Genomic DNA, 26262 nt, shown 5'->3' with positions numbered 1-26262 from the left:
TCTTAAAGGTTCCAACCCTCTTTTCTTAAAGGTTCCAGTCCTCTTTTCTTAAAGGTTCCAGTCGTCTTTTCTTAAAGGTTCCAATTCTCTTTTTTAAAGGTTCCAGTCGTCTTTTCTTAAAGATTCCAATTCTCTTTTCTTAAAGGTTCCAGCCCTCTTTTCTTAAAGGTTCCAGTCCTCTTTTCTTAAAGGTTCCAGTCCTCTTTTCTTAAAGGTTCCAATCCTCTTTTCTTAAACGTTCCAACCTCGTTTCTTAAAGGTTCCAGTCCTCTTTTCTTAAAGGTTGCAATCCTCTTTTCTTAAACGTTCCAACCTCTTTTCTCAAAGGTTCCAGCTCTTTTTTCTTAAAGGTTCCAACCCTCTTTTCTTAAAGGTTCCAGCCTTCTTTTCTTAAAGGTTCCAATCCTCTTTTCTTAAAGGTTCCATTCCTCTTTTCTTAAAGGTTTCAATCCTCTTTTCTTAAAGGTTCCAGTCCTCTTTTCTTCAAGGTTCCAATCCTCTTTTCTTAAAGGTTCCAATCCTCTTTTCTTAAAGGTTCCAATCCTCTTTTCTGAAAGGGTCCAATCCTCTTTTCTTAAAGGTTCCAATCCTCTTTTCTTAAAGGTTCCAATTCTCTTTTTCTTAAACTCAGTTGTGGGATGGCCACTTGACTGTAGGATTGAAAGCATTTTTGATGTAACGCAGGGTGCATAGTTATAGTTGCTTCTCCACTGTACAATGGGACTCGTGGAAAGTCTAAAGAAGCAAACAAAAACTGATGTTCTCATGGGAAAAGACGTGCTACTTATCAGTAATATAGAAAAGCAGCATGTCCCATGTCACTTCCACATACATCACCACGTTTATAGGGGTATGCATTTCTTGTTGACAAAAAAAAATAATTCTGAATGCTTTTCCTTGTCATCCTTACATGTATGCAGTTCTCATAGGTTCCTGCGATGATGTGATGGCTGGTGACGGCAATGGAATACACACTACCTCCAGATGTCTGAAGACTGTGCACGATCTCCAATGTGCTCATGTCCCAAACCTACAACAGGGAAAGGATTAACAAACGATGAAATGTCATGACAGGAACTTTAAATCTCACGAATATTGCTACATGTATTTCAAGAAGTTTACTAAAGTTTGATTATATATTATGAAGCCTTTCTGGTTTACAGCCCTGCTTGAGATCCACATGAAGATGTTCTACGGAGAACACTTCTTAACATGTACATGTATCGTTGCAACAAATTTTTAGGTAAAATCAGCAGCAGAAGATATGCTAACGGTAAGTCACAGCCCTGGTGTTGGTGTGATACTGTCTGCCCATAAAGACATTGAGATAGCTCTACCATTGCCATCGTTTCCAGATGGATTCTGTTTAGGGTGTCATTTTGTAGCATGGACAGTGTACCATTTGTGAAATATATTTTGTGTTCACTATCACCATAACATTTCTAGCCATCAAGTTTTCTCTCTGTGCTTACATATAATAAAAAAATACTAGCGCATTCAGAATTATCCTCATGGACAAGAACCCCACGCAGGGGGACACTCTTGTTCCCTTTCCCACAGCAGGAACCATCAGTACCGCCTACACAACTACACCCCAAATCCCTCCAACACAGTGTTGTAGTCAGGACCAGACATAAGACTAGACACAAGACCGTCACAAGGCCATCACAAGACCATCACAAGACCAGACACAAGGCCATCACAAGACCAGACACAAGACCATCACAAGACCAGACACAAGGCCATCACAAGACCATCACAAGACCAGACACAAGGCCATCACAAGACCATCACAAGACCAGACAAAAGGCCATCACAAGGCCATACACAAGACCAGTCACAAGTAACATGGTGAACAATGACAAACGAATGCTTTTGTTGCAGTTCATTTGAATAGCTTGAGACTTGAATTCAGACAGGAGGTGTCGTGTTCGTCTCATGGAGTCTTGTGATGGTCTGAAGAGGTCTCGACTACAACAGTGCCCCAACAAACTACAAACAAAAAGCACCCCCAATTTTACACAATCTGCTCTTGGGTAGAGAGCATACTAGCATCACATACATGAACATGTAGAACTTTGCAAAGCTTTGATGAGAAGGTTCTTACAGATTCAAATCATCTAACTTTAAGAATGGTAGGAATGATTCTCAGAAGTACTTCAATGACACAGCTTATAATCTCAGGAGCAATGAGTCAGCAAATTTTGCTTCCAGAGTACTTGGCTACCTCTACTGCCCCTTCTGCATCATGTCCCCTCTCCCCCCAGTCAGAACGGGATATGCTTTATCACACACAGGTGTTGGCACAGGAACCTGGTATATCCGTAGTTGGCTTAGCAGGTACACCTGACAGTGCTTGATCAACCTTCAGTACGGAAGCCCAATGTGCTCTCCAAACAGTCAACGTGTCAGCCAAACGCTCATTGCAAAAACAATTGGTGTGGGTCTGTATCCTCTCAGATTGGACTTAACAAAGCAATGGCCGGGGGAAGAAATAACATCTTAGCGCTGGGGGTTGCTTGAGGTTCCCAGGATGCATTAGTCATGGCAAAAGATGAAACTTGTTAAGGTAGAACATGGCTTTAGAATGAAATCGGGAAACTTGTTTGTGCTTGTTATTATTTCAAGTGTGAAGACTACATGGTCAGTTCCCATAACTTCAAAACACTTGTCCAGCACTTCAACTCGGGCTACATAACACTTTGTATCTTTCACGACAAAACAGTCACTTTTTTATTCACCCATGAGCAGAGCAAGCTAGAAGTTGAATCAATTTTTTGGCAAATCTCCCTCCTCTGAAGGTTAAAAGAAAACACATTTACCATACCTCTGTGCTTGATGTCTTTGAGAACTGATCAAATGATCTTTCAAGTTGTCCTGATGTCTATGTGTATGATTCGTTCCAGTGTCTGAATAAGTCTATGAAAGGTCCGGCCATGAGCAAATTGTAAGTCAGTTGTACATGACAAGGACCGAACAGCAACAACATGACTTGACACGAGTATGGATGACTTGTGTCTGACTGAAGATGACTTGTGAGAAGGACTTAATTGTGAACTCAACTACTAAAATGATTATTTCCAAACTCAACCATTATGCGGATGGTGTTGTTGTAGTTTGCATGTTCTTACCTTTATTGTCTGGTAAGATCCACTATAGAGGTAGTTGCCATTAGCAACCAGTGCTCTCACCCAGTGGTTCAATCCTGTGAGTTCCCGCTTAAGTTCATGAGTGTGTACATCCCATACCTACAAACCAAGAAAAACATAAGAGAAAAATTTCAGTGAGTAGTGAAAAGATTGCGTAAAGTTTTATGTAAAACGAGGACCACATGTTCTTTTAAAAACAAAAGCAAGGCACAAAACGTACCATGACACTAAATTGAGACTCACACCCACACAAGGGCCACTAAACCATCTTTGATACTGAAACCAATACCTGCTTAAATGGTCAGGTGGAATCTGTTAGTTTTGTACCAATTGTATCTGTACTTTACAATTCTTTCTCTATTCATCAAGGCTCTGTGTCAGTGTAAATGACCCTCTGAACCTTTGGTTTGTCAATCAATAGGAATCAGTGCCATATTCAGTATTCTGACAGGTGCTTCACACATTCCATGTGAATCATCATCAAGATTCCGTTCACACCTCGAGTTTGTGCCACGATTGTTTCAGCATTAATTAGAACTGCACTTGTGTGTTTCCTGCCTGTAATTGATTAGACATCTGCCACAAAAGTTTATCTCCAGCAAAAGCAGGGTGTACTCCCAAAACCTTTCATTCATCTCTACAAATCCAAATCCTGATCCTTGATTTGTTTCAACATTCCTATCTAGTTTTGCACATTTTCCTGCTCTATTTATAAATGTGTTTCCGCTGTCAATGTATACTTGCATTTGCACTGATGTCCTCACAGTTACTGGTACATATATGTACATTTACAAGATAGTACGCTAACAACCTGTCGAATGCCCAGCAAGCTTGAATTCGTACTGGTACATGTAAATCATATTTTTCAGCTTTTCTTGGTGGAGTGCAGCTTGGTTAGTTTGAGACTCATTATCAGAGGGTCAGGGGTTCGAATCAAGCTGCTAGTAGTTATTTCAGCTTTCCATGATCGGGGTGGGGGTGTAATGGGTGCCACAATTACACCTGTAGCTAGAAATCAACCTGTGATAGGAATTTATCCCATCTAGGAATATAGACCTTTTTAGTTGTTTCACACCAAGGGTACTGGAGATACCATAAATACTAGCATGATGATCTACAGTAGCTCCAAACAGACTCACTTTGTTAATTTCAACTTTGGTAGCATTTCAGTTCCTCTTTAATATACCAGGTATGTACCAGAATGAATAATTGTTCCAGCTATGGTAATAAGAAACATTCCATTTTTGTTAGACCTAGCTACATGGGAAGGTTGCAAATAAATATCTTGGTTCTTCATTCTGCTTTGAATTACCCATCTTTGTGTAGAGGAGGCAACACGTCAAGCACAATCTTGATTTTTTATAAGGCCACTTCAAACTACATGAATTAGAGAACTCAAATCTGATCCTCAAAAGGATTTCTATAGATGTGAGGTTTCTTAGAAATGCAACCTTATCACACAGTAGTCCCTTGCAGTAACAAAAAACCTAGGTTATGAGTTTCTTCTTCCTTGATGAATAATATACATGTACATGTAGCGCATGACTGGAACATTCTGTGCAAAAAAATGGAGTCTTGTACACAAGAACAAAATGCATGAATTCTATTCCTTGTAAATTGATTGAACTGGGGTTATTTGTTCAACCTCAACAAACTACAGGTAGCTTTTATAGGAAGCATAAAAACAGTTTATTACAGCAGTGAGAAATCCACAATGAAAAAGACCACATCTCAACGCCTATGTTAACCTCAGAGACAACCCCTTCGGGACAACCCATAACAGGAAGTAACAGAGGGAGTCACTCTCATACCCCCTCAACAGGACCCCTCCAGGCACCCCTCAAGATGCCAGGGGGCGATTGAGAGATGTCCAACTTGCTTTAAACAGTGGTGGAGATCCTCGGCAATATTTCAAGAGCAGACATTACTGACATGTTTATAACTTCCGTCTTCCTCAATTCTCTCCAGATGATGCTGATCAGGACAAAAGCTCATCTTCCCTTTCAACACAGAAAGTATCCTCTTTGTGTCCCCTATGACAGTTACCCCTTCTGAAATAATACCTCTTCAGAGGTCACAACCTCCAATAGGAGAAACAGGTAACAAAAGCACTCATCAAAATGACAGGACATAAAGTAATTTTTTGTACACATCTCCGCTACTTTTTATTCAAGTACAAGTAGTTGTTGACATTGTCATTTTCTTATTTGTTACCGTGAAAACCTTGAATGATCAACAACTTGATTTTAAAACCTTTCCTTGTGGTGAACTTGACCATACAATGCTACTGAAGAAATAACAGAACAAGAGAGAAAAAGTTCAACAGAAACTGAAACTTGAGATTTGAGCTGGCTGGGACTTTGACTTGTGTCTTATGTCATAACCAATAAACAAGCTTGCACATGGAGCCCTAACATATTTTTTTTCAAGACTTTGCACCAAATTAAATGTAGGTACACTGTACATGTACATGTATATAAATAATATCCACTACATGTAAGTTTTCCAAATTGTAACTCAAACTGTCATTTTGGTCCTCAAATCCTGATATTAATACATTTTTCCCCTTTAATTACATTCACCTGGTCACAAACACAGTTCCATACGGACCAATGGAATGTCCAAATAACTGTTTACACATTTCCTAGAAGCACGTGGCCAAAGACCAGAGCAAGTGAGGTTACGGCTCCAATCACTTCAATTTCAATTCCATCTAGTGCGCCATGTCCAACAAGTAAGGCTATGGCTCCAATCACTTGAATTTCAATTCCAACTACTAGTGTGCCAAGTCCAGCAAGTAAGACTATGGCTCCAATCACTTCAATTTCAATTCCAACAAGTGTGCCAAGTCCAGTAAGTAAGACTATGGCTCCAATCACTTCAATTTCAATTCCAACAAGTGTGCCAAGTCCAGTAAGTAAGACGATGGCTCCAATCACTTCAAATTCAATTCCAACTAGTGTGCCAAGTCCAACAAAGCTACCGCTACTTGATATATCTCTTGGTCAGTTCTGATGAGAAAGGGCTTCCGGCATTGAATTCTATTTGACAGGCTGCCCCTTGTCATTATACACAATTACACCCAGTATCCTTTGCAATTTACCGGTAGAGGCAATGTTCAAATATTGCCCATGCATTCCATCACAAGGCTAAGACACATATACATGTACAAGTATCTTCAATGGGTTGTCACTGGTAATATTGTCCAGGAAGAATTAATCACAACTTTGATCAATAACATCCTACACAGTAGGGCTGGAAATCTCTACCCTTCGCCAATGGTACGATACATGAACACAGTGACAATGGAGTCTTCTTTTCTTCTAATATCTGCATGAAACACTTCAGTTACATCAACATGCTGCTTTACATCTTTTAATTCATCATCTCAAACAGCTTGATCAAACAAGTCATTCCTGTATCTATCAAAGCTTTATAAAGACTTACATGCAAGAAGTAAAGTCTGTTTGAAAAAAATCTTCATGGTGCTGGGTACCTGAACATATATCAAAATAAGCAGTTTAATCACTTGCTGCCGAGGAGCCCGGTTTCGAGCACATACCGGTAGGCTTTGTACATGAAACTGGGGGAGCCCAAAACTGGACAAAAGAGCTAGGCCTTGTAACAAAAGACCGTACTCGGAACAAAAGACTGAGCTGCTGGGAATTGCCAACATTTTTTCAGTTGTCAGTAGCGGAGGAAATCCGTCATTGTTTTGAAAGATTATATCACTGTTTGTGGCATTCAGCACAAGTGGACACCAAGGACAAAAGCGCTCAAGCACTCCAGCACTCCAGAGATACAATACTGCTGCACGTTAATCTGGCCCCTATTGAAAAGACGCCAGCAGTGCACAGTGCTGGTTTTTGGAACAAAAGAAACTTACGTAACAATGCACAATCTGGGCTCTTTTTACAAGGCCTGGCTGAAATACTCAGGTGTCAATAGATACATGTATCATCTGTCACATTAAAGTAGCCACTAGACAGTCAGTCATATGGGTGTAAATGTCCAGCAAATGAACTTATGATTTTTTGAAGAATTTTGAAAATGGAACACCTTGAAAATCCCCTGGTTTTAATTCATGCAACTTCAAAATCTACCCAGCAGCAAGTGGTTAAAAAGTTATCCAACAACTTATCATGTACAAGTACATGTACTTCATCAGCCAACCAAAATTAATTAGGAAATCTGAATTCCCACAGCAAACAATAGTCAGGTTTTAATTATTTGAAACCTACACCATGTGTCAAGAGGCAACACACAGAAAGATTTAAAGGAATGCTCCGAACTAAGGCATTCACTTCAGAGCATGGACAAATCAAACGCGAACCCTTGAAGCTGGAGGTACATGTACTAATGTACATGTACTGGATCAGGCCAAGTGCAGGTGATAAAGGGTGGGCTGGAGTCACTTCAATGACAGCTTCATATTGATGACAGGACATACATGTACATGTCTTTAATAGTTGAAAGGTTCAGCCTCATAGCCTAAGGCTTACATGCCCCAAGGATGGCACAACCCTGAAACTCAAGACTTAAATATTTCATTTTCTTATTTTTCAACCTGAAAGGAGAAAGTCATGATGATTTCTGCACATTATTTTAAAACAAGCTCATCCTACGATCCTCAACTTTTGGTCAGAGAAGACAAACAGGCGTGTTAAGTTTATTTCCACAGAATAACTGATGGTTCACTTGACATTTGTGAGAAGCTCAATGCTATTCTTCTGTCAGAATCTATGAGTATTCTTCTGTCGTAACTATGAGTGATTGGTTTGACAGATGGAAACCAAAAACAGGTGCAGGCAATCCATCAAAGCCTGGTATCTTCATACGACCCCCCCTTCTCCATCCTTCTAAAATTTTCTTTTCATCTTCTAAAGCCTTAAGTCATGCAAGGTGGAAGCACAGAGAACTCCATATGCACACTGAACTCCATGGTCCTTTTCCCCTGCTTCTGCATGATTCGTTCAGATAATGATGATATTTAGCTCGGAGGAAGTCTCAAAAACAAAACCAATCGTCTCACAACTCAAGTAGGAATACAAGTCATTTTTTCCAGATTTTTTATTAGGCTTAGATATTCCCAAGTTCAAGTTTGGGAAATCTGCCTGAATTAGTTTCCCTGTTGTATGGAGATGATATTAAAAAGAGTGAGAGGAAAAGATGACAAAGCAAACCTAAATGCAAGACCAACCCCATAAACAACTTGCAGAGTTTCTACAACATCCCAAAGGTTGACGATTATAAACATTGATAGAATTGAAACACCAGCAACACTAGAATCTTTAAGAAAGTTGCCCTCTGTGCATTCATTCTCAATTTTGGAAATTTATTACAGTAATTCTGTTTGTTGTTGAGCTGGTTTCTCAAACTCATATTCCTTCAAGCTAAAGGCACTTGCGTGCAGTTTTTGCATATGAAGCTTGAAAACCTGCCTTGCAAAATCAGCAGACAGATTCGCATCAATGCACAAGGCATCAGTTCCAATGTCATCATCAATCACATCAGAACTGTGAATTGTGAATAAACAGGACACAGGACAATAGAGATAAGGGCATGGTCAGTTGGGAGAAGCCCTTGGGATGAAGCTCTAGAAGCATTGTGAGGGTCAAGAGATCCTGGATTCAGCATGCATGTACTGTATGAGAAATTCCAATTATCCACACTGAAGTCGATCTCACCAGTAGATCACCTCTCTTTGCAATATTTATCATGTTACAATGTAATTCAGAATTAGAAGCACAATGCGGTGGATGCATGTGTTACATGCCTTGTTGACAAATAGGGTGTCATGATTTGCCCAATGCATGTGAGCATTAGTGCAATGCCACCACAGTTAAGGTATCAAATCAGATGGTATTACAAAGATGGCACTACAGTCATAGACATGTTCTTCCACTTGAGGTGCATGTACATGTATGTACAGTACATGTATGTAACCGTATATGCACAGTTGACAAGACACAGCACATTAGTGTAGGCCTACATGTATACCCAGCAAGATATGTACCCCCCCTTACAAGTTACAGTACATGTCCAATATACAAACACTCTAGACTATTGTTACTTAACACATCCCCCATAGATGTCTGTAAAGAATTCCTGAGATTCTGATCAAACAATGACCAACACAATTAAAGTGGGGGGAAGGGTACTCTCAATCTCATATCTTGCTTCATATGGAGCGTAGAACCATAATACAGTCATGGCTAAATCTTGTTGCTCAGTTAGCTTGAAAGATGACTCAACAGGTGTGCCCAGTAGATTTGTGCTGTTTCATGATTGAGTCCACAAGGCAACTAAAGAAGCCTGTGGTGTTTCATGTTTTTGCATTTTGTTTTTTAAATACAATGGTAGACCAATGCAATTGTAGGACTTAGTAAACACAAAAGTGCATTTGTATGTACATGTACCCTGTAATGGTCGAAGCAAAATGTCAGATATTTGGAGAAGTTACTCCAACAGGTGACAAAGAGTTGCCACTATTTCTGTGGGATCTGGGGGTCTGCACTCTGCAATGAGAATGCTTCCCTAGCACGCCTAGCATCAATGGTTCCCTGACATGAAACTTTTACTGACTTAACAGACAGTACAATGTACATGTCACACAAAGGATTCTATTTCAAAAGACTTTTATGGTAATTAAAAAACTTTTAAACTGTAATAGTGCACCCTTGGAGACAAAAGTTCAAATTCCCAAAGAGTATAGGACATGGGTAATTACCAACGTCATGCTCCACTTTCTTTTTTTTTATTCTTTCAATACATCTTTCTTTTTTGATGTCTAGCATTTCCACTGAAAAATCATGAGAATCAATTATTTCTTTCGGGCATAACCTACAAATGAATAAGTAAAACAAACACAAGTCCAGTTTCATAAAGGCTTGAAACTAGTGTAGTATTCCATTTTGACCAGTTGTGAAACCACATTTTCCCGTTTTGATCACTCAAATCAGAGCTCAAATGCTCGAGTTACTTCTTTGAGTTGTGGAGGCATTTGTGTGGGCCACAACTTACTCAGCACGCATGTGTGAAAGCCGCCTTGCAAAGGCATGAATAACACTGTGCCATAGAAGGTGTTTCACGTGATATATCATAAAATGAAACTAAAGTATATGAAAAAGTGATGCTTAAGTGTCTGTGTTCACATTCTGACTTTAATTGTTCATAAATTCTCAATGAATCTTGTGGACATAGGTCATTGATCATGAAGTTTAAGTCAGACTATGTTTTCGTGCAGGAGTAGGTGGCACTGACATTGCCAAATACATTGGGTGCATGAAGGATCAAAGTACACTTCAATTTAAATTTCGTTGTCGGCATTTTGCAGGACGGATCAAAGTATGCACTGAACTTTGTTGTCGGAATTCTGCCCCTTAATTGAGAAGGCAGATAAAGGTCTACACTAAACTTTGCTGTCAGAACAGGCAACCATATGGACAATGTTTTGTCTATTTATGGAGGAAGAAAAACATTCCTCCATGGTCTCTTTTATACACATTAAATGCCTTTGTGAGTTTTCACAGCTCATTGGGCACAAACGACATTAAGAAATGTTTGGTAGATTATTTGCATATAGCTCTATAAAGCAAAAAGGTTTTTATTTTATTAACATTTGAGCTGCTGTGTAATCGTCCACAGACACCTTGTAAAGTCCACAAACAAAACATTCAATTTTGTTTTAAAAGGCCTACATTACGTTTTATTTCATTTTCATTCCCGCCAACATGCATTATCAGAGGCTTAATCTGGAAGTCTGCAGCCACTTTAATATCTGTAGGTTCAACATAACCCCTTTTGACCAAATTTGCTCACATGATGAGGGAGGGTTACTTTAACTCATCAGTAGATGATACTTCCATCTGTTGAGTGCCGGACTTTACAAGCACTCCTGATGCTGTACATAACGAGGAACCAGATGGGTCAGCGTGATTTGTCGTGGGTTGAGTGAAAGCTTTTTTTTAAGTTGGTACTCGGATCAGTCAACCTTTCAGATTCAAAATGGAAAAAAAATGTTTTTTATTTAAAAAAATTGGGATCCACTGAAAAACAATTTACCAATATAAAAAATACTTTCATCTGTCCTCATTGAACATTTTTCTAAAAAAATCTGTACACCAACTTATAAAAAAGGCCTCCATTAGGTTGCCTTCTAGCTTTTCTTTTTTTTTGTTTTCCAATTCATTCCATTCAATCAATATGTACTTTTCTACGAGAGGAGACTACACTTCAAACTCCATGGAAGCTTCCTTTAAAAGAATCCTTTAAAGCCACGATTATTTTTCTACTGGAGTTTCCCCAGCAAGATACACATGTACATAAAAACATTACGCCTTCAGGTCAAACCAGTACCGTGTCGTACACGAACTCAATGTACTGTGCATCACTGTGCAGTATATGTAAGTCCAAGCACAATGTGCGACTGCGTACGGATGAAATAAGATTCCGGTTCTGGAAAGATCCGGCAGAAAGTCGCACTGGCCACCTGCAGTGTGTTGATGGATGGCGTAATTGATAGTAGACAAGGACGCCTTCCCTGGGGTATAGATAAACATTGAAATCCTGGCTGCAGAGAGGGCCAGATTTTTAAAAGAGAAATTTACCTCACAAGAAAGCAAACAAACTAACAAATTCTGACCTAAAGATAATGACCGATGACAGGCACAATACTGCCAGGATTTAGCAAGACTCATTCAACATGTAAATCAATCAAGCAGGCTGCCTGTTTAAATTAATTCCAAGGACACAACTCATCAGTACTCTAATCTGAACAATCGTGTATCTTTCATTGCATTGTCGACCACTGTCTCAATCTCTTCTTGTGTAATTGCACTTGGCAAATGTGACTCACACTCAAGGTGAGGTGTCCCAAAATATTTTTCTTGCATTAGCACTGATTTCAAAGCTAATAAATCACTTTACTCTTTGATCAGTGGGGCTAGGTCAAGGACTAGCATTCTATTTCTTAAGGGCAAGTTTCTGAACTATAGCATTCAAATTAAGACCACGTGCCTCTGACCTTCAGAACCAGCACTCAAAGTGCCCTTCCTTCACTCTAATTGAAATCACTTTCCTTACTTAGCCAGTGGCCTTTGTTCTGACAATGTCCTAGGCAAATCCAGACTTTTCACTGAGACTCTTACAAGCTCCTTCGGTTACTATTCACCAAAACCTGCAGTATAAAACTGACACACTTTCTAAGGTTTCTGTTTACATGATAGCATCCAATCACAAGATCCCCAACACAATTACATAAGCACTTGCCTCAACCACAGAATGTCCTCTCAATTCACGCACAGAGAAAATAAACACTTCACGCAGAAATTTTAAAGACAGCATACCCACAATACCATATTCCCACAACTGCTCCACTTAACATGGCTCAATATTCAAATTCCGGGGCTGTTGATGTTATAGCTTTCTGACATCAGATTTCATTGATAACCTTTGTGAACTACCTGCCAAGATCAATTTCTGCTCTTGTCAGTTTTTTCCCCAAGTCTTACATTCATATGAGGCTTACAGGTGCAGACCCTTGCCTCACCTGTCACTCACAGGAAGACCAAAAGTCATCATCAATTTTTTCCTCCTCTTTTAGTATCCCAAAATAGATTTGTCGGTCAAGATTTACAGAGAAAAAAAGAAGGGTTGCAAAAACATGATCCACTGAGAATAAAGGGTCTGAGACCGTGAAGTTTTGTCCTTCTGGAAGGGGGGGGGGAGTTCAGACAAGACCTGGGTGTGTTCTGGATGTTTCAGAGGAGTAACATCTTGTGATTATTCTCTAGAGTAAACAGCAAAGGAAGCAGTACGAGTGACAAGGCAGCTACAGTGTACATGCCTAAGAGGCCTTGACCTAATTTCTGTGATCCAAGTACATGTACAGGTCTGGTGAAGTTTTGGCACTTTTGTTCATGAGGAGACAGATTAGACCACTTTGTACTGGAAGATGTATAAACTCACTTAACAATTTGTTTTGTCAATATGCACAACATCAGAGAAATCTGAAGAGGTATTTGTTTACTGTATGTTGAACTTGATTTGGCTGCTGCATAAAGCTTGATATAAAGTAGCGAATAACACTCCGTTGGTGCACCCCAGAGTGATAGAATATTGTTTGCTTACTTGCTTGCTCACTAGCTCAACTGACCCGACTGAGTCAGTAGTTGTACGTTTCGCTGTACATGTACCGGTATACACATGTACATCAAAGGTTGTTGCTCAGCATCACATTCTTTAAAGGTTGAAAGTCTGGCCAAAGTAATACTACTAGAAGGTGGTTAAGAAAAAGGTATATTTAGTATGAGTGTATATGCGAGGAAAAGCATGAGAAAAGGAAACACGTACGGTAATTGATTAAGTTACACGTACAGAGTTTATAACTATCTGAAACCAATACCACTTCCATGACAACTATCCCCAAGTTGTTATCTCAAAGAGCAAATCTCTGTAATGTGCAGATGCAGAAGTTAAACACATCAGAAAAGACCAAATGATTTTGCCTTTGTTTCTTTGTATGTGCATTTATGCGAGGTACTGACTACACTGTTCTATCACAAGTCCATCAAAACTCATGCAGTCTTAAGCCAAGTCACAAGCTATTCAAATGGAGTGTGACAAATGAACTCCTTCGTCACTGTGCACTCCATTACTGGTTGGTGAATGGTTTTATAAAGGACTTGTAACTGGACTTGTGATGGACTGGACTACCGCACTGCTCAAATGGCCTGCATTGAGCCGATGAAACTTACCTTAATGACTTTGAGTGACCCACTAAACAGCATGTTGTTAGCTGCAACCAGTGTGCAGACAGGATTCTCATGAGCTTGAATCATCTTCTCCTGCTCCAAGGTGTCGATGTTCCACACCTGTACAAAATCCAAGCCAACAATTCTGTTACTGTCACATTAAACCACAGCATGCCAAATGCACAAACAACCATATCCCCTAATTATTCCTGGTGAGGATGATTTCTGTATACACTTTCACAATAAAAAACACTAATAAGATACATTTATAATAGTACCATACTTGTGTGTAGGGTATGCATCAGCTTGCGTTTTGGGGGAGTTATTTAGGTACAAAAAGTTCCACACAGACTATCAGTGAAAAGAACATTAATGCATACATGTATGTAGGACATACAAAGAAAAGAAAAGAAAAGTCTTGTAAATGTTGAATTATTGGACTACTAATCTTGCAGCAATAAGCATATTGCAATCCTGTCTATACACTTATTGAAATTCAAATGGCTTTCAAATCAACTCGTTCTCAAACTTCTCAGTAATTAATAAGTGGGAAACTTGCATATAAGCAAAGGAAGTTTCACTCACGATAACAGTGCAGTCTGCAGACCCGCTGAATAATCGATTTCTGAATGACAAAATGAGATTGGAATGAAAATTTAATTCAGATGATTTAGCAAAATGACGAACTAAGACTTTCCAACACAAGCACATTAATGTAAGCTAATCTAACATGCCTTAGAAAGCCAGTTCATACTCGGAGTGAAAGCAACACTGAGCTTACTGTACCATGTTAAGTTCTTGTACAGCAAATTTGAAAAAGTCAAGTACATGTACAAACCAGTCATGACTACATTCCTTACTGCACTACCAAAAATTGTAAAGTGCAGCAGTGGGAATGCTTATAGCAAACACAAGTGTTAAAATAATTTGGTCTTATAAGTCTTGATTCCAACCAAACAATGAGATCACAGGCTTGATCCCAAGACGGCATCCAGTAAAATAATTGTGACATCATCAGCCAATGATTTATACCCTTAGAAACCCTTTCCTTCCCTTACCAATACAACTGCACATTTATGAAATCTACAAACCAGTGTAATTTCCCAGTGTTTTAATCCCTGACAATATTTAACCCAATCTTTTGTAGATTACTTCTTACCCATGTGTACAAAGTGCCAGCACAATGCCATTGTGTCCTTCTAATGTCTTCTGGCAGGTGTAACTGGTGCAGGTGTCCCATACCTTGATGGTTTTATCAGACGAACCACTGAAGAGGTAATCACCGTACACACATAAGCACCATACAGGTCCCTGAGAACAGGTCAAACGCATTAAGAAAGATTGAATTCGGATATACATGCAAAAACACACAGAGGGATCATTCCCATAATAAAAAAAAAGCAAAATCTAGTCCAAGATGCCCAATTCAGATCATAGCCTATCATCTGGAGGTGGATTTTGAGCACCCTGTGACATCAAAAATATCTTAGGTGCATGTAGAGAAATTGTGCTGTCCAGCTGCTCTACCAGACATAGCCCATTGCTAGGCCATTGTTAAGTGCAAATCTTGCGCACGCACACTTTGGTAATGAGCGCCCTGAATATGTGTGTCTATCAGAAGATGCGCAATATAAGCAGAAATGTTCTCAAGTATTTTAGGTTTCTTTAAGATCTATTACAGGAAACACATCAAACTGATGTTCTTGTATGTGTGAACATGAGTAATGTAGAGAATGGTGGTCCATTCCAACAAATGTGTGCTGAATTGGAAAATGTCAACCACACACACATGTACGGGTACATGTAAATACCTGATGTCCTACAAAGGTTCCCTTGCACTTGAAGACTTGTTGTGGGTCATACACTGTTTGAAGAAAAAGAGAAAAATATGTTATTTATATGTTATTTTATTTTATGTACTTAAGTTTACATGTACATGTATGTGTATACATCACATCACAATGGATTCCTTGATAATGCACATGTAGACGGCACATGAAACCACACATAGATGTAAGAAAGATCTTAATTTCTGAAGAAGACAGGTAAGAATTCTCTTGAAGAAAAGAAAAGGCTCCGTCAGGATGACAGATGACGTTGTTGCTATGAGACTAAATGAAAAACCAAGTCTCCCTCTCAAACACCCTCCTCAGAGGTATCGGTATTAAAAAGCTGACACAGCAAATCAACTTCCATGGAAAGAGAATACAGAATAAAAACAATCTAAGATATTGCATCAGTCCTTAAGAGATCCTACAGACCTACATGTACATGTAAAAGAACAACTGATCTTTGAATACACAAAATTGTTGGTCTTCCAAAACAGCAGGCAATAAAACTTCCACAAATTTGGATCTACATGCATGTACCAACCTTCCTTTCATTCCTTGACCACAAATTCTGAGATTGTTCTTCCTCAAGTAATGCCTCATTTATACCCCTTTTTTCAACAACCTTTCCCCCGTAATGCTTTCTAATTTCCTTTGGCAGATCTAATTTCCTATGACATGTAGCATTTCTCCCAAAATAACTGGGCACACATCATCCTAAAAAAGGATATTTTGTTTCAAATCTTTGTCCTGACAGAGCAGCCCCGAGTTGGCTTGGCTCAACTCCGCGATGGATGATCTTAATATTTCCCTTCCAAGTGGAAATCTTTTTACTCATTATTTGCGAAAGTATTTTTTTTTCATCTTTTCACAGCAGTGTGAAATAGTCACAAAGTGTGACACATGTACTGCAGACAATGTACCATGACTCGAACTCATGTCCAACAGCCGGATAAATTAAAAAGCTGGAGTTTATTATATCAAGGTACGCAATAAGAGCAAAGTATACACTTTGTGTGAAAGTATGAAGGGAGAATAGCCCCACAGTGGCCAAAAGAGGGTGCTATTGTCACAATAATGGTAGGGATTTATGAATGAGTGAGATCTACCATAATCATGTACACATACTAGTAGTACAAAGCCAATTTCACACAAATTATTAATTGTCAAATTATTGGAGAGATCCATGTACATGTACATATACAACTTACATATACATGTACATATATCTGTACATGTACATTGTACATGTAAGTTGTTGCAATCAGCTTCACTGACTGTATGTTCTATGAACCTTCTTACACAGGTCTAACAGAATGATAATTGTACACATCAACTCCACTTTATTGGATTGTTGGAACCGTATATTTTGTTAAAACTTATTTTTTCCAATAAAAATTTTTACAAGTACAAGTTCAATAAGAAACCCTCACACATACAGTAAATACTGCATGACGGTTAGTTGATGAGAGAGATGCGATGCCGAGATTTCACTGAGATAGGGTAGGGCTAGCTACCTCAACTTCCCCTAGTCAGCTGACATTTCCTGAACTCCCCTTTCACCACAAGATTGCCCCAACCTCCTTCAAAAAAGAAATTCCACGACAAGGTGGTGATTGATGAGAGTAATCTAACACAGATTGAAAAAGTGAAAGTGGTGAATATCTTGCAGTATTAGATAAAACAAAAAGGGAAAGAAATCACAGTGAAAAACGTAGGCTCAAGTACTCTCAGAAATGTTGCTCACTAATACCTGAAGATTTCATTTCCGTATTTTGTATTATTCAAACCTATGAAGCACTTCATTCAAGGCCAAAAAATCTGATCTGAAACAATCCTCTTCTGACTAGATCAAATTATGAACTTCAACAACTTAAAACCTCTGCACAAGGACACACAGAAAAGTGGCACTTGATGACAAAAACTTGTTCAATTATCAAAAGAAATGTAACATTTTTACAGCATACATGTCACTTTGCATTACACTTTAAGTGTCACAAAGAATCATAACTATCAGGGATGAGATTGACTAATTTTTTAAAAAGCTGTAAACAGCCGAAAAAAAGCATGTAGCTGAACTGTGAACACCTCCGATACACATACTTTTGTACACATCAGCCAGTGAGGAAAAAAAGCTGAAATCCAAAACAAAAAAGATAAAAGCAGCTAAAATTTAAAGCTGAGAAATTTCATCCGCGGACTAAAGAAGACATGTACAGTTGGTTTGTTTTACCACATGTACTGGTACTGGGGGTATTTGTATGATTTAGCAGTTTGAAAGGAGATATCATACAATATTTCAACTTTTAATTGATATTGAAGAGTCAAGTCTGTTAATTTCCTATGTTTTCCAATAAATCCCAATATAATTTTCCTGGAGTTGGCCTTTCATGATTAGGAAATGGTGGTTGAAACTTCTCTTACAGGCTGACATGTACATTGTATCTGTAAGGTGGGAGTATTTTTTATTTGGGGTTAATTTCTGGTTTGTCAGGGTTCAGGGTTGAGTTTTGTTTTGGAAATTAACCAAAGTTGTCAGGAGCATTGTGGGTCTTTGGGATCATTGGGCATTAGGTACATAAATGTAAACGTTTTACTTTCTTTGGGTGAGCAGGAATCCATTTGTGCTCAATTCAGGACTCATCAGCCATAAGAAGAACTGGACGTAGCCCAAGAGGGGAATGTGACAGAAGAAAATCCTTGAGATATTTGGATAAATTTAACTACACTTCACCAAGGAATTTATGGATCGAATTCATTTATGACTGGAAGTCCTTTCAAATCTAAACAGAAAAACATGATTTGCATTGAGTGTTGGATAGTAAACTTTGATAAACAACACAGTAATGTACAATGTACAATGAGACTCTAGGGGCCATTTCTAGTAACCTGACACATGGTACCCTGTGTACATGTATATGTAATTTAGTATCACCACTCAGTATCTCAGTATGCTCAGCATCAGCAGATCAAATGGGCAGGCCATGTTTCCCAAATGCCAGATGACTGCATCCCCAAATGGCTCCTCTATGGGACACTCAGTCATTGCTTTAACCACTATCTGAAAGTCTCCTTGAAAGATTTCAATAATGACATCGAGTTGTGGGAGTCCCTAGTGGAAAACTGCATGAAATGGCGTGGACTCATCTCCACAGGTGCCCGGACAGCAGAAAAACAACAACCCTCAGTGCCATCAAAAAGCAAGAGCTGCGTAAGGCAAGAGCCTCCAGCACCCCCAGTATCCCAGTCACTCATTGGTTAATTTGAGAGAGAGGGCTCCTTGCCCAGTAGGCCTCTTCACGCAGCCATCTCTGAGCCCACACCAGATAGACATCCAATCAGTATGGAAACTGGTCATATTTGACAACGAATGGCGAAAAATAACATACATCAATGTACCGTACATGTACTGCAGACCAAACTAGCACACAAGAACCTATATGAACAGAACCTACATGTACATGAGCAGAACCTACATGTACATACACGTGTGTATGTACAAACAGAACCTACATGTACATGTGTATGTACAAACAGAACCTACATGTACATGTGTATGTACAAACAGAACCTACATGTACATGTGTATGTACAAACAGAACCTACATGTACATGTGTATGTACAAACAGAACCTTTATGTACATGTGTATGTACAAACAGAAGCCACATGTACATGTACATGTACCATACATACAGAACCTACATGTACATGTGTATGTACAAACAGAAGCCACATGTACATGTACATGTACCATACATACAGAACCTACATGTACATGTGTATGTACAAACAGAAGCCACATGTACATGTACATGTACCATACATACAGAACCTACATGTACATGTGTATGTACAAACAGAAGCCACATGTACATGTACATGTACCATACAAACAGAACCTACATGTACATGTGTATGTACAAACAGAAGCCACATGTACATGTACATGTACCATACAAACAGAACCTAACCTGACAAGTGAACTCCACCACTGTCCACAGCAAAAAGTCAGGAAACATGCTTACTACATGCACATTGTACTTGCTTCAATATGAAATTCACACACAGTACCTTGGAAATACGTCAACGGATCAACATACATGTACATGTGTACATATTCTTTCAATTCACCACATGCGAGTCAGTCAGTCTTGCTTTGGCCATTAAGCAAAGAACAAACAAAAATGCCATGTGGTCACAATGGACCTACTGTATAATAACTAGTACATGAAGCGATACATTTCAGGCTTTTAAAAAGCATCTTCAGAATCCCTAACCAGTTCTGGAAATTACCAGTATCAAGACTGTCCTGTTTTAGCATGTCCAGTGTGAAGGGAAGCATTCCAATTACCTCAAGCATATGGTACAGTAGGTCTTTACCACTGTTTACAGGACTTGACATGTGGTGTCAATTATACAGTGCAAGGTTTGATCTTAGAAGACCTGTTCAAACCTTCAACAGGTTCTGACCAGAGCTGAAAGTGGACAGTTTTGCAGCTTTGTGGAAATATCCAATTAATTAGGATGGACAAGCAAGTTTAGATCACTCTTCCAATATAGCCAGATACATGTACAGTGCCCGTACATGTCAAGTGTTTTCATTCTAAATTAGAAAGTCATCATTTTGTAACAAATCTGAAATCCAGTCGGAAAAAAGAGAAGTTGATAGAGTTTGGCAATGGACTTACACTGTGTATACACATGCAGCATATTTTACACAATCTTGACGCAAGTGACTCATCAGGACTTAAACCACTTTACATGTACTGGTACTATACTCCAACCTATGGTCTACTATGGTCTCCAACCACGGAAAAGTTATGCGAAAGCCATTTAGGCTATTTCCTATCACTGACTCCAGCCAACAGATGATATCAATCAAACATGAAAGTACACAAATCACAGACAAGGATCTGGGGGGGGGGCCTTTAGGTCTAATTTTCTGGGGCAACTCACTCCACTCAAAGTACATCTGAAACCACAAATGCAGTGATAGTCAGAGTTGTGATCTGGTTTCTAACACTTACCAGTCTATAAGCTGGAAAATTCAACACATGCTTTCCAGGAGGGGAGCCTAGATTTGGAGGAGCAAGGAAATCCACAGTTTCCCTTCTATACCACCTCCGGCAACTTAAAGACTACAGGGGATAGAGTCAGGTTTGGTAGTTCCTTATCTCCAGTAATATGGCCCTAAAAGTAATTCAGATCTTGATGGATGACAAAAAACTCTGGCTGTACTGTGTAAATGTAGGAATACTAGAAGTCTTGTTTCTTGTCTATACATGTCACTGTCTGTGTAACACACTGTCAATTGGTCAAATCCAATTTACTATGGCAACCACAACTGGATTAATTTCAAGAAATGGCCAGTCTATTTACCTAACATACTATTCTGAGGCTAAAACTGCAACTGATACGAAAACACACATTTTGTTTCAAATTACACTTCCATTTCATACTTTTATATCACCAAATTTAATAGAGAACTTTTGTCTTTGCATTTTTTCAGTTTAGGGCCTTTTCAAGGTACATATACATGTATATGCTTAGTTTTCTCACACAAGTCTCTTTTCAACTCACAGAATCACTGTTGACTTCTGAATCCATCAATTTTATGGATCAGTTTATCTATATTTTTTTATTTTGTCACTCACCTCCTGCAGCTCCGGAGTTAAGTCGAGCGTTGATCATAGATAGCTCTGAGTTTAACATTGAGTAGCTCCTTCTGTTATCCATCAGCTCATCAGACATGCTACGATTCTGCTCGTCGAGTTCAACTATAGTGAGAAGTCAATGATCAAGACAAAATAAGTTGAATTCAACTACATGTACATGTAGAAGCAAGGTAAGGTACATGTACCTTGTTCCCTTCACCTAGGTGACCAAGGGTTGAGTGTTATCCAAGCTAAGATGAGAATTGAGTTTTTCTGCATTCATCTTGAGAAGTTCTTCTGCATCTATGAGTAGGCACATTTTTGTCCATTCTTGGCCCAAAGGTAAGATTAATACCAGCTAACAAATGCAAACATTTTACATCTGATTTTGATTTCTTCCAATATCAAAAATAATGTGTTTCACTGAAGAAAGTATCAGTGTTGAATGTTGCCTTAATGGTAGCTAGATAAATCTGTTCAATTTTCAAACATGTCAAATTTAACGGCTTCTGGCTAGCCCACAGCCACGATGGCATGCTACTGCTCACTCACTGGGATCACAGTTTTTGCAACGTGCTGCAGATACTTGTAAAATTAAGTCATTAAAAACATCATTAACTAACAAATCACCTTCCCCTCCAAAAGAAATCACAACAAAGAAACAAACACCCCAAAACCAGTAAACAAAAATAATGAAAATACAGTAAACTCTCGATAACACAAACCTCAAGGGAATGGACAAATAAATTTAAGTCATCCAGATTTCAAGCTAATGAAAGTTTGCAAGTCTTGCCAACACATACAGTGTACAAGTAGCCCTACTTTGCCCTCGCGGTGGCTAGTGGAGATGTTACGAGATGTTATTTCCTTATATTCAAGAATAAATTTCTTCTAAAAGCATTACTTTGCCGAGATTTCATGTTGTTCTCATACAAAATTTTCATATTCTAATGATAAATAAAAATATACCACCAAAACAGTTTCCCTTTTTTTAACAATTCTAAAGTTCATTCAGTGCACAGCGCAGCGCAAAGCAAACGGCCTTGTGCTTGCTCGCTTGGCTGAGGCTGGCCAGGCCCAGGGTTTTCCTGTTTGGTCACATAATCCTTCTTTTTAATCGCTTGAGGGCACACCATTTTGCATTTCAAAATGTTAGAGAGCAGAAAAAATTTAAAAAAATATTTGTGTGTTTTTGTTTATCCTTTCATTCCCTTACCTTTCCTTTTTTTAAAGACTCGAGTGAAATTTGGCGATGCAAACCAGCATTTCCAGCACAGTGTATGTCACAATTGGCATGTGAGCAACACACAAGTGCTGCAATTGGGAAGGCAATGGCAGCCAGACTTTAGCCATGGCATGCACAAAGCTTCCTTCAGTGCAGTCACATGGCCACTGTAACAGAATCAACGATTGGACTGCATGCACGTGGGCTCATTCTGGGCCGCGACAGCAATCAGGCTTGCTTGAAAGCCGGGATTTGTTGCGGTGGTGGTCACAATGAGTGGATTACAATGGCACTGGCAGCAAGCACGCTCACACCTCACGCAAAAAGACGAAGTGCGGTTTGCAGAAATGACTCATAATTAAAGCATCCATGTTCTTTTTCCACTCCTTGTCAGTAATTTGGCAGCGGTCTTGTTGGATCAGCCCTTGAGAAACTTTAAGTGGATGTAGTGGTGCATTTCGAGTTATGGAGGTATTTTTATACATAACAGCCTATTCTTGTGGTGAGAATGAAGAATGTCTTTGAGATAAACAGAGTTTTAAGTTAACCAACTTTGAGTTACCAAGTTTCCTGAATAAAAAAAATAGAGTTGGGTAAATGTAAAAGGAGACATATAATGAAACAACATATAAACTTGAAAAGTAGTTGAAAGTACCGGTATCTGGCTAGTAAGATTCATGAGATGGAGATCAGTCCAAACCCTAAAACAACTTGGACAGGATGGCCATTCTCCTAAACCACACACTCACGCAAAGTCAATCACAGTAGTCCCTTGTGCTTCCTGATGAATTACCATTAAACGTGAAAGGTCACTGGAGAGGTCACCTTTCTTCTAATCCAATCCTACACCCATCTGTGCCTGGCTCTCAACCTGACCAGGTCCTAATGACTACTGACATAAACTGTCGGATCATGTCACAATTTCAGAGGACAGTTAAACTACTCCCCTTCGTTTCAGTCTAATATCAAGTTGTCAGCCAATTTTTGTCACACAGATTATATAAATAGCAATCTCCCCCTCCCCATTCAAGCTGGAGATATGAACAAATGGAATGACTGCGATCTGGCTCAGTGTGGATAAAAGATCAAAGCCATGTACAGTGTACATGTACTTTGTCTTCATCCTTTATTAATGAAGACATTTTCCACTCAAGAGAAAATCTTGAATTCATGAAGTACAAATAAAAGTGTACTGTTATTGACTGCAAAATCAAACATTTGATATCAACATTTATGAAACTAATACAATTTCAAAAGTAAAATACTGGTGTTACATATACCTGCTCATGTGAAATCCTAGGGAAAAAAATACAAAGATAATTACACAAAATTGCTTACCTAGCGACTTCTCCATTCGGCTCATGTTCTCATCTAGGTAGTCTGTTTCGGAAAAACCAAAGGAAATGATACTCAGAGAGTTGGATTCAAAAACACAATGAACAATCAGTCGTGTACAATGCAGGAAAAAAGAGGAAATTGCGTTAGAAGCACGAGCCTGTCTTGAAGATCAGACAGACAAAACAGAGACAAGGTGACTTTTGTTGCGTCGTCGCACCATAAGACTGATCTGTGTAGTGATAAAACACAGACCTCTGAGCACGTGCATCTCAGTGAAACCGGATGACATAAGGGCCCTCTGTGGCAAGGCAATGATGAGCAATGTGGTTGGATTAGTTGCTTATGAATTCTTTCGGGAGGTAATGGGTAAGGGAATTGGAGTGGGAATCATAGAGATTGAAGCAGCTCAGTCACTACTTGTATGTCTTGGGTGGGGCAGAAACAGGAAGTGGTGGGTTTACTCATTTCACTGGAATCAGGTAGGTTTTCGGTTTCGTCTTGTAGGGGCACTGGATGGCAGACAGCATGACTAAAGCTTTAATAACCTATTGTTGCAGTTGATGCCCCAAGCGCGGTTACTAGTGGCAGACAGTTGTGGTATTGTCTGTGACAGATGGGACTAAACTACCTGCAATACGATGCGTAATGCACGTACTTGTAAATGTATGTATGAAGAAATGACAAAAATGGGGCGGGGACCAAAGGGAGTATGTCACAGGAAATGCACCGCAGCCAGTCACTGTGGAAAATGCAAGATGGTTTCCCCTCACCTGTAACAATTTATCTTCTCAAGGATGTGCATGATTAACAATTCTCAGCTTGACTTTAAGATTTTGATTTATGCTGGTGTAACCTAACATGACTAAGCAAGACATGTTCCAAAAAACTTTAGGAACCTTTGGGTAGAAGTGGCAAGAATTTGAGGTCAAGACTACTTTGAGAGAGATTTTATTTCTTTTTCTTTCCTTAAAGAGGCCAGAAGGGTTCAAAGTGCACACTTATTTTAAACATAGACATGTAGAAAGTTTATCTTTTAAGATACATGTACATGTGTAAGTATACCAATGAGCACGACAGGCAAGTTAACCAACAGCAGGAGCAAGATTTAAATCTATTGTCCAGAGCTGCTACATGTACATGTAGGTCTCATCTGAAGGTACATGTACACTGTACATGTACAAGTGCACAGGAAGAGTAGATGGCTACCATACAAAATTGAATACTGGAAAATTGAATATCTTGTATAAAAAGTGACCTTCTGTAAGTACTTTCTGGCCACATGTGACATACTATGCAAAAAAATGTCTTTTAACAAGCCTGGAACAAAGCAAAATTAGTGTGTGAGCCTTCCATTAATGAAGCTGTGATGAGACACCAGTGTGCTTAGGCTGCAGCCATTTCCATGTTGTTTTACTCCTGGCTATGGCTGAGATAACATTTAAGCCAATGGAAGGCAATGGCTTGAGACAATGGCTGAGACAGCATGTGCCTATGGAAGGCAATGACTTGTGTCTGCAGCCATTTCTGAACTGTTTTACTACTGGCTATGGCTAGATCATTTGAACACAATCTATCACAAATGTGGCTTATTAGTTGCTAGAGCTATGAACTTCATCCTGGCAGTCAATTTGTCAACCCTTAATTACAGCATTTCCAATGGAATACTTTGAGCCATTTAGTGGTGGTAGACAATCTGGTTCTTTTGTACAGTCATGACAGTTGTGCAAGGCTTGGTATGCACACACTCATACATGTATGCCTGGAGCTGGCAAACAAATCCTTTTTGTCTGCCCCCAAGGAGTGTCTCCAAGTCTTTCATTATAAACATCCTGTGTATTTGTCATTTTGAAAAGCACACCATGACATCAAAAAAGCTCCAATCAAGAAACTGTAAACACAAAACTAAAACAAACATGTACATGTACCATATAAATTTATGGTTTAAAATACTTCAGTATAGCTAGAGACTGGTGCAATGTCTGTTACATTCATCTGCCTACATGTAAAAGTACTTTGCAGACACGATTAGTGAAACCTCCACATAGGGTGGAGATACTGTAACTAAGCTGACTCAACAATCAAGTTTAAGATGGGGGATTAAAGCTTGGTAATGTCAAACAAAAACAGTGCCTTGGACAACTGCATAGCTTGGGAAAAAACAATAGACTTGATTTCCGGTGATGTCTCTAGGTGTGGTCAAGTATAGACTACTATTATCAAAAGGGATTAAAGTGATCAAGAGAGGAGTTTGGAAATGCCAGTGAGACTTTGAATCATCTGCTTGTTAAGAAGCTGGGATTTTGAAGAGTTA

At 39.1% G+C, this 26262-nt stretch overlaps 1 protein-coding gene across 4 annotated transcripts in view; it reads right to left on the bottom strand.

The window, feature by feature from the left end:
• The window catches only part of traf7 (TNF receptor associated factor 7), a 114864-nt gene that overhangs the window by 12490 nt on the left and 76112 nt on the right, over positions 1-26262 (bottom strand). For all 4 annotated transcript variants that reach the window (XM_022246189.2, XM_087139342.1, XM_022246183.2 and 1 more), the window contains 8 exons: positions 23952-23993; positions 21389-21511; positions 15715-15767; positions 15063-15214; positions 14489-14528; positions 13907-14023; positions 3132-3248; positions 911-1030 (listed from right to left, as the gene is read on the bottom strand). In XM_022246189.2, coding sequence (XP_022101881.1) covers positions 911-1030; positions 3132-3248; positions 13907-14023; positions 14489-14528; positions 15063-15214; positions 15715-15767; positions 21389-21511; positions 23952-23993 — 764 coding nt within the window. The remainder of the gene's footprint in view (positions 1-910; positions 1031-3131; positions 3249-13906; positions 14024-14488; positions 14529-15062; positions 15215-15714; positions 15768-21388; positions 21512-23951; positions 23994-26262) is intronic.

This window comes from Acanthaster planci, linkage group LG07 (genome assembly GCF_054643075.1).
Source record: "Acanthaster planci isolate LZ-2023a linkage group LG07, COTS_SCS, whole genome shotgun sequence".
Taxonomy (NCBI): domain Eukaryota; kingdom Metazoa; phylum Echinodermata; class Asteroidea; order Valvatida; family Acanthasteridae; genus Acanthaster; species Acanthaster planci.
Note: the sequence above shows the minus strand (reverse complement) of the source record. Positions and strands in the feature narration are given on the sequence as shown.